This window comes from Fusarium graminearum, chromosome 1 (genome assembly GCF_000240135.3).
Source record: "Fusarium graminearum PH-1 chromosome 1, whole genome shotgun sequence".
Taxonomy (NCBI): domain Eukaryota; kingdom Fungi; phylum Ascomycota; class Sordariomycetes; order Hypocreales; family Nectriaceae; genus Fusarium; species Fusarium graminearum.
Window position 1 is genome coordinate 3,914,819 of NC_026474.1, and position 9,778 is coordinate 3,924,596.

Below are 9,778 nucleotides of genomic sequence, written 5' to 3' on the forward strand. Positions count from 1 at the left end.
GGGGGATGATGCAGTGCTGGACTGGACTGGTCCAATGCGCTTCTGAATAGCGGGTGCAGAGAGAGTGTGCAGCGAGTGTCCTGGCAGTTTAGTGTGGAGGTGGGCGTGGCGGACTTCAGGTCCTGGTCAGTTGGGTCGGGTGTTCGTTCCTCCACTGTTGCAGCGAGCGTGAATTAATGGAAGTGGCCTGGAGTAAGGCAAGGTACCTCTCTCAGGCTGTACAGTACCGACCGTGCCTGCGTGGGTGTGCCTGCGTGTAAGGTACCTTAGTACGCTACGTGCCAGCATCAGTGGTAGAGACGGGAGTACGAGTACGCCGAGGTTCTTTGGTCTGACACCTAAAATGGTCGTAGTAGTAACGGCTGCGGTACGTAGCCAAGCCCAGCGTCAACGTGCAGCGTAGCAGTGCCCGACAGTTGCCAGGTCCCCCAGGCCCCAGTCCAATCCAATCCCATCCAGCCAGTTTTTTCTTCCTTGATGAGGAGTCATTTGAGTGGACTCGAAATGGGTGGATGGGTCCCTGGAACCCCCGACCGTACCCTACCCTACCTACTCCATGGACTTAGCCTACAGCAGCCCCCGGGCGATGCACCTCACCTCACCACGCACGGAGCGACAAGTGACGGCGGCGGGCGTGGAACAGCAGGAAATAAAACTGGGGTGCGTCGAGTCATCAACGAATAGACTGTCGTTGACAGAAGCCCAATTCACGATTATCAAAACATTCAAAGACTACCTAGGACCATCTCCCTCAGTCAGTGCAATTTTCTGTCGTCTCGAAGTGGGTCTCGAGAACAAGTACTGTCCAGAGCACCTACTGCAAGTGTGTATTCCTTTGGAAGACTAGAACAGATTAGAAATACATAAGAAAAAAGTCTGTATCAACAGGCTGACACGGGCAGCGAATGACGGTTGGAATTTCAAGGGAGCCCCAGTAGAGAAGACTAAGGTGGGACCCTCCTCGAACGGAGACGGGACAGGGACATGGGTCGAAGGGATGTGTGAGAAACCCAGCAGAACCATGGGTGGAGCTTCTTCTTTCATCAAAGTTCAAGCTGATCAATCAGAGCACTGTCTGTCACGCAGCCCCCAGGTCATTACCACCACTTCCACCGTGGTCGTGCGTCAACCTGCTTCACCTACCTTTACCTAGCCGCGTACAGAGTACAGGACAGCAACTAACATGTATTATTACCCGCCTCCATCAAAGCCTGTCAGTCATTGATTCTGCCCATCAAATCAGCTAGTTGCTCATGTCTGCAAAAAGTCTGATCACACTTGAAGCTAACTCTCTCCCAGCAGTTATCTCACGACAAAAAACGCAAAATGCAAGCCGTAGCAAAAAAAAAAAAAAAAATTAGAAGAAAAGAGACGAAAAAAACAGCTTCTCCCCCCGTGTGTATCCGTACCTATCGAAAAGTTAAAGAATGGAACAATTAGGCCGGAAATCCGGAGTCTTCGGTGCGAGAAGGGTTCATCATCCTCAAAAGGCACCAGGTACATGCACCAAAGTAGGTAGCAGTCATCTGTCTCAGTGGCTCCACGCTTCCTTGACTTGTTCAACTTGGTCGTCCTAGCGTTGCTTCAAACGAGAGTGGTCCACAGGGCCTGGTCAGCCAATGTCGGTTCATTGACTGATCCAGGGATCTTTCACGTAGTTCGATCAAGAGAATGAGAAGGCCGACATTAGGATCTGGGTGTCCTGATCTGGATAGGATGTTCGCTGCCCATCGACTGCATCTTGCCATGATGACGAGAGTGCTTCTCGCAGACTAACGATCTCTGCCACTTGTAATATCGTGATGCGTTTCGGGCCTGTCCAGGTATATGACATACAGCACCACAAAGTCATGGAAATGTACACAATCATTAATTTATTCGCCTTGCCTTCCATACATGTCGTCAATAACAAAGGAGAGAATAATGATTAGTACAATATGTTTCAATTACGTGGAATAAGATCAGAGTCAATATCCAGCTTCAAGATCTGTTCTAATTTTGAATCCATGCAATAGTCTTGCGATGGTTAATGTCAAGGAGATATCTTCTTCAACCTTCAATTAATGTCCTGTACATGGTACATACTCTTTCGTTGAAAGATTCCGTGTTTTTTTTTTTCCTTTCCTTTCTCTTGTTTTTTTTTTTTTTTTGACTGCACCCCCTACCTAGCCAGCACCATCCCCTTCCTGCTGCTGGCGTGGACTCCGAGGCGGCAGTGGACGCTATTTCTGGTATGGCGACTCGTACTGTAAAAGTAAGCCCTCACCTGATCCGAGCCATCGGGGGCCATCTCTCGGAGAGAGGCGAGGTCCTCCACTATGGCTGTGACGGTTCGATGGATCCTTTTTTGACACTGGCATCGATTGATGGGAAGAGAAAGAGAGAGAGAGAGAGAAAAAACAACATTTTTTTTTGGGGGGGGGGGGCTATCGGCTTAGACTGTTCTAGTCATGGAAGCTGGGGAATATCCAAAGATAGCTTGCAACAAGTGATGTAAGTTGCTATTTTTCTCCTTCCTCGATTCCTCATGTTAAAATTAGTTCCAGAGGCCAGGTTCTTAGGTTCTTCATCTTGTGATTATCATTCTTGTGGCTTGGGGCCCAAGGACCGCTTTTGCCAGACACTTGAGCCAATATTGCTTCATGTACTCCTACTGTACCAGACCATTGTTGTTGCCGCATTTTAACCATCAAACATGAAAAAGAAGAAAGCCAAAGGGTCGCAGGCAGCTCGGATTAGTGGTTACTGTAGGAGTTAGTCTCGTGGTTGAAGTACACTTGCCACGCTTGGGGTGGTTGGATTGCAATGCATTGGTCCCATTAGAGACGTCACTAGCATGGAAGTTGCTGCCAGCCTTGCACTTTCACTTTTCACTTTCCATTCTCATGTGCTCCTCCCGTCTCCTTCTCTAGCTCCTGCTCCTTATGCTTGTGGCTTAAATCGGCACTTGCAGCAGGAGGCGGCCCAGGAAAGAAGCGCCAGAAATTTCTGCGCGGCCACTGGCTGATCCTGCATGTGCTTTCCCTCATTCGTCAACCTCTTTCCAGATGGAAGGAAGTCACTGCTGTCCATCGTCATCACCAGCTTCAGTCCCTTTTTCGTGCCGATCAAATCCGAATTTGGCGTTCTCTGACTTTGCTCACACAGACACGGTCTAATTGAGGCGATACATGTTTGCTTTCGCTTTCCACGAGGCGCAGTAATTAACATCCGCATTACATTACCCACGCATTGCATGTACCGCATCTTACCCGGTACTTATTATGAGACGCTTCGGATCCCATGTTTTATTACTTTGTTCAAATTAAAATGCAACGAGATGAGATTATGGATCAACAGGAGCAATGGCAAGATCAATAACAACAAAAATAACAACAAAAATAACAACAAAGAATAGTCAACAAAGAATAGTCAACAAAGAATAGTCAACAAAAACATGGCGGCAGAGCATGAAACGCCTTGTTTCGCTGTATGCTTCAGTCATGCTTGAGCGTGATTGTTAACATTCAGGTTGTCTACGCTTGATATTTGGTTGGTCGGCCCATGTAGCAAGTTCAGGATGGCCCACTCTCTCTGCCTGTTGAGGTGTGCTTCCAGAAACCATTTGACTCAATTCGCAGACTTCAAATGGCCTTCCCGAGCGAAGGACCCCAGAGCCCAGGTACGAAAATACCGCTACATGCAGGGATTCCCTCTGTTGCCGATCACAAGAGCTCTCTGTTCTCGGAGTCACCAACATGCAAGTCAGGAGTTGTCCAGCAAGTCAGTGGGCCAAGCCTTCTTTTTTCTTTCTTTCTTTTTCTTTCTCTTCTTACTTTGATTAACCTATCAACCTTTTGAGCGTAGCCGATCTCGAAAGCTCCAAGTCTAAGCCATCGTGTAACGGGTTTAGGTGTAGTGCCATGCTGGTCATACTCAAAGAACATCACTGGGAGCGTTGGCCATCATTCGATCTGTTTTCTGATCGACCTTGACCAAATTTCGACTTTGGGGACGATAAAGCCTCAGATACTCAAAAAGCTCAGCACTTCGACTTGGGAGCAAACAGTTGCTACTTGTTGGCGAATCACTAATATGGATAAGGACTGGGCATCTGCCTCCACGTGTACAGCACTGTGCAACCGCATTCACTTGTAACCCCCAACCACTCTTCTTCGTCTCCTTGATAGCACACCAGAACATGTATCGAGTGTTATTTGGGCCGAATGGACTCTCTAGGAATGCGGAGGGAAATGCCTCAGATCCACCACCACTGACGCCGTGTCAATCAAGCGCGGTGCACGTATCTAGGCCACAAACCCCTTTCTGCCACGCCGTCTTGGCTCTCTAGCCTACCAGCACATCAACAACTTGTTCAACAGCTGCACTAGAGTGGGTGCGTGGTGAACAGAGACGTACGTGCTGTTCACCGCTGTTGTCCTCAGCCAATACCACGACTCGAGCCTCCCAAGCCCTGTTGTGGGAGATTTGGGTCCACTGACCAGGACAGCAATTGCTGCAACGCAGGCGAGCCAATACGTAGCGCCGTTCCCCCAGGAAATTAACTAGTAGCTGGTCAGTCGGTTTGAGCCATCTCGTCTTGGCCAGGTTGCCATGTGAGCCCAGTAGCTTGAAATGATGAGACGAAACATGTGCTCTGAATAATGATACTTTGCAAAAAATCGGTGTTGCGTGGTTAGCAAACTCCGGTATTGAACAATGGATCAAATGCCGATTGTTATCAGAATCATCTCCCGTCACAGCTGTTGCCAAGCAAATTGCTGGTTCATCGAATTTCATGTGTGCTGTTTGAAACAGTTATGGCCCTGTCAGGTTTCCCAGGAAGATAACTTTCTGTCCAAAAATGATCAGTTGTTATTCCATCATTGATGAATGTACGATATCTGATTGATTAGTCATGCAATATCGACGACCTGGGAGCGAGATGTAACAGGTTTGGGTCGCTTGTCACCATGTCCTGGTTCACAAATTAGGGTCATCAAATTGGTGACCCTTCATTTCAGGGTCTTCAAGGCGCACTTGTGCTCGGTTTTGCGCTGGGTCTTTGCTGATCTAGTGTAAACAAGAAGGGGAAAGTAGGACACGATGTCCCGAACCGTTTGATGTGACATTATCAGAATCATTTCGATGGTTTCCGCTCTGCTTCTGCTTCTGCCTCTGCCTCTGGAGCGATTCCCGACACTGCCCAGGGTCACATTGTGGAACACGATGAGTAGGGACCAACGCAGCCGCTTGATTAACGTACATATCCACTCGGCGCTCGGAGCTAATCGTGATGGATACGGCCCCTTGCGAGTCTTGCTGTAGAGTCAAAGACTCTAGTCCTAATGTGGTATGACACCTTGAATCTTCAATGGATTCGAGATTCTAGATTTCTCAGGGTCTTTGGTCATCTTTTGGTTCGGCAGTCTTCTCCCTCATCTTAGGGTCTGTGATTAAGCGGGAAAGTGTATAATATCTTCCAACAGAACATGGCACCATGGCTAGATGACTGTCATAAAGACGCGCAAGATATCAACTGTACCACACCGCAACGCCGGGAAATATACGGTGTTACTAATCTGACAAAAAACCCAGCCCTCGCTCGTTCGCTTCGATACAAACAGCTTCATCTAGCTTGGCCCTGCCGCTTAGGGCATGGACCAGTGGATTGGATCGCCGTTGGCGCCCTTTGACCGCAACGAACACCATATTCACTCGCGTGACGGTTGCTTTTGTTTCTCATTGCCGCGCGAACTATGCACTTTTCGGTCTGCCCTAGGAACGGCCTTGCTGATGGGCCATGTCGAAAAAATGACCCCTCATCCTCTAAGCGCTTTGGCCTTTGAGCATTGGGCAGTGTGTGTTGTGCAGGACTTGTGTGTGGTTTTAGTGTTCCCACAGAGGGACGGATCTCGAACGAGTCCCTGTGTCTTGAATTTGACGTCCGAATACAACTTAGGTCGAGTGAGTATGCATGACTGTGCATGACTGTTGGAGAGGCCACTGACTCCTCCTGGGCCGCTTTGCTGTCGAGCTCATCTGGTCGCTTGGTGCATAGGGCGGGTGTATTGGCATGTCAGCTGGCCTCAAGTTGTGTAGATACAATTAACGCGGCTGTTGTAGCAGCAAATTCCCCAGCCCCCAGCCCCCAGCCGTGACAGGCATGACTCTTGAGTGTAGCGGTGTGAGCTGCATATCAATGAGACATAGCTTCAAGTCCATAGGCCTCTGGGAGGAGTTGCAATACCATTTACCAACAGTGTGGGAGGGTTGGATGTCCATGTACGCCCTGACACCTCTTGTGACTGATACTACCCTATATCAACCTGCCACTGGTGGTTCTACCAGCGCTACTGGTGATGGACGTGGGAAAGAGCCTGTCAATGCCTGGCAGTTGTTAGAAAGCAATGTCAATATCTGGCAAATGCTGATGGAATGTTCGGTACGTTCAGAGATCGAGCCACCATCACGAACGGCGGACATTGTCGGGCCTGTTCCCCGGAGACGGTTGTCGTGATCGTCAAATCGTGTAACAACATGGGTAGGAGGCGAGTGTGTAAACTACGATCTATTGCCTCTTTGCTATATCTACACATGAAGAGTAGACATAATCTCAAAATCTATCATCCAATGCCATGGCTGTGAAGTGTGTGGCGGCATTATCATGTTTACCAGTCACAAATGCTAGCAAAACTGCCGCTGGATCAGTATTGATACCATAGTTTCCTACAAGGAAAATACCAATATTCTGATAGCTACACCAACCGTCAACTTATCCATCAGTGCAAGGGCGAGTTATTGTAAAGCATCCAAAATGCAACATGCTCGTCACGGTTAGGCAGGGTTTCCTTCGTCAGTTCTAATTAAATGCTTATACCGGATTTTGGTATGACACAAGATGTGTCCTGGATCGACACGGATATAGCCATTCTGTCATCAACGGCTTAAGGCAGAAGCTGTCCTGCATCACAAGTGTTCACCAGGTTGAGCCAAGGGGACGACGATCGAGACCCTGGCCCTTTCTTGTCTGCTTGTCTCTCCCGGCTGAATTCGTCCCTCAAAGTTGCCACTGGCTGGTGACACTGATTGACACAAAACAACACCACCACCTCATCATAATCACGCCCAAAACTGCATCATTGGATCCATGTGGGGAAGCCGTTGTTCTACATTCAGTCAAGCTGTTCAAAACCCATGACATGGCCCAGGAAGAAACAAGAAGAAGCAAAAGGTACCTCTCAAGCGAGGGTGGGGGTAACACCAAGCATGTACATACAGCCAAAGACGTGGTTGGTGAGGTAGAAACCCACTCTATCGCCAACTTTGAACAAGACTCTAGTCTCCCTACCTATCATAGACCCTGTAAAAGAAGAGAAGGAAAAAAAGTAAAAAAAAAATCTCGAAAGACTAGGTAAAACGCAGAACGGGGTCATCGAGACGATGGGGACGGAAGAAAAAGCCTCCTTCTTTAAGTTCTTTCTTTTGGCCCGCCGCTTGTGTGCCAAGGAGCCCCAATGCTGCAGGACAAAAAGAGACCGAGGCCGGCAAAGAAGCGAGACGTAGATCGTGGGCGGCTGAAGGAGGCACGATAGCTTAGTAACTAGGTAATGTTAGTTAATGCAAGTTATCGTATTGCAAAGCTCCGCACGTCCATGCAAAGCAAAATTTGAAGAGGGCCGAGGGCTTGAACTCGCTGACACGATGGCTATCATGAGAAAATGTCTGTCTACATTACACATTAATCACAGCAATCAACATAAAGGCCGTCAGTATACCTGAGCGCTGAACTAGCCACTTACTCAGTAGGCGATTCGGTCTCTATTTTATGAAAGCAAGGCTATTTGGTGGTTGGTACAACTTTAAAGACAATATTGCATTTCGAAAGCAAGGCTATATATCTTTCGCATAATGTATTACAACCATCGAAACTCAAACGATTCATGAATAATATTGCAGCTTAAAAAATATTAACCACACCGAGTGCTTATCCATGACACCCAACGCCCGTATTGCTTTCCTTCTTCCAGTGTCAGGCCAACTCCATCCTGCCCTTGCTGAAAATCGAGAACAATGCCTCGATGTCTATATCACTATAACCATGACCGCAATACTGATGCGCACACGCGAGAAGAACCAGTGCTATCAACAGCACAATTTTCAATTATGACATGCTGTAAGGTACAATTGCCTTGTCAATAATAGGCTGCCGGCGCGACATATTCTCAGTCTCAGGGCCCCATTGTGATCGATACGATGTCTCCTTCTCTACGGCGTTGTCAAACGCGGCACGACACTCTGGAGGCAAAAGATCTTTGATATCATCAGACACGGTGCTTAGGCCCTGGAATGAAGCAAGAAAATCGGCCGAGCTCACTGTGCCGTCCACCCCAGATGCCGAGATGACACCCGCCGATGATGTCTCAAAGTAGGTGTCGGCAACAAAGAAATTGCGCGCCATCTTGGCTGGGACAGGACGGAACACGGAGCTGTCTGCGGTGGCCTCCTCGTCTTCTGGAGCGACCTGCTCAATGCGCGCTCGCGTTGGCTGCATTGTTACTGGGTACTGCATGACATTGGTGTGGATGTCGTACACGCCAGCATTGTTTAGTTTTCTTATAGCATTGATGCTAGCATTGAAAGAGCTGTACGTTTATCAATTAGCATCGTGATAATCCCCAAGTGGTGCATGTAACCAGTTTACGAATACGTACCTGGCCTCACGGGCGTGCTCCAGCATCCAGTTCATGTCATTGACATTCACCTTGCGTTTCCTAGACTCGATTTTGCCATTGGGAACTGGTACTGACGGTACGTTGGTGTGATACACAGCACTGGCTCCGTGCCACGCAACGTACTGGTTCTTGTTGTACGGCTCTCCCTCGATAAAGCGGTCATTCGGATCTGCGATCTCGCCCTCGATGACACCTTCGGCGCGGGCCAAGGCGACGTTATAGTCGTCGAGGATGCGCTTTCCACCAACAATTATGCGCGCACCGAATTCTCGGAAAACTGATCGGGCGGTAACGATACCAATGGAACGGCCCTTGTAAGAATGGGGGATGATATCCCGCTCAATCATATCTCGCTTCTCGTCATCGTCAACAATGATTTTGTAAAGTTTCTTGTGCTTCGTGAAGAACAGATAACTGTCCCTGAAACCAACACATCGCGCTGGTTCTGTCGAAAGCATGTAGAGTCTGTCTCCGCGACCTGAGACTGTGAATGTTCGGCAGCGATAATCGCGCCCGCCCTGCAGATTGCCCGACTTGTCGACCTTGGTCTCGCCTTCTGGGTCCTCAGGTAGTACGCACTCGTCGTTTACTATCTCGACAATCGATCCATCGTCAATGACCTGCTCGGCTTTTGGCGCAGCTGGACCTCCTTTGCGACCGCCTCGTCCCCTCCAACCACCTCTGCCGCGACGCCGCGGTGTATTCGCTTCATCGGCGGGAACAGAAATCATGTTGTCCCAGTCTGGGGGTCGGTTCTTGGGTGGACGGCCCAGTCGCTTTCTGCGAACCATAGGCTGGGGTGGCGGCGTGGGCTCTTTGACGGATTCATCGTCTTTCTCAGCGGCGTCAGCTGCATCGTCTTCGTCCCCTGATTCGTCCTTCGGTTGGTGATCCTCGTCCTTCTCATCATCGGGGTCTGGCACCTGATGTCGCCTCGAAGCATGCGCACTCGGAGAGGCATCGGGCATAGGCTCGTCTTCCAAGTCGGCAAAGGACTTTGGGGTGCTCTCTGATTTAGCACTTCGCGTCAGTCTCAAGCGAATCTTTCCACGGGGCGCCATAGT

General features: G+C 49.1%; 3 protein-coding genes across 3 annotated transcripts; 2 read left to right on the plus strand and 1 right to left on the minus strand.

Moving 5' to 3' along the window:
• Positions 1-343: 343 nt before the first annotated feature.
• On the plus strand, positions 344-1,153 carry FGSG_11911 (uncharacterized protein; the record flags this gene model as incomplete). The annotated part of the gene is given in 4 exon segments (XM_011318662.1): positions 344-367; positions 376-660; positions 756-823; positions 889-1,153. Coding segments are annotated over 4 exon segments (642 nt in total).
• A 4,640-nt stretch (positions 1,154-5,793) lies between these two features.
• Positions 5,794-6,499, plus strand: FGSG_01192 (uncharacterized protein; the record flags this gene model as incomplete). Its single annotated transcript, XM_011318663.1, has 3 exons — positions 5,794-5,840; positions 5,873-5,946; positions 6,207-6,499. 3 exons carry the CDS (start codon positions 5,794-5,796, stop codon positions 6,497-6,499), a joined length of 414 nt encoding a protein of 137 aa, XP_011316965.1.
• A 1,276-nt stretch (positions 6,500-7,775) lies between these two features.
• Positions 7,776-9,775, minus strand: FGSG_01193 (uncharacterized protein; the record flags this gene model as incomplete). Its single annotated transcript, XM_011318664.1, has 2 exons — positions 7,776-8,624; positions 8,694-9,775. The coding sequence occupies 2 exons, from the start codon at positions 9,773-9,775 to the stop codon at positions 8,144-8,146; spliced, it is 1,563 nt and encodes a 520-aa protein (XP_011316966.1). The 3' UTR covers positions 7,776-8,143.
• Between the last annotated feature and the right edge of the window lie 3 nt (positions 9,776-9,778).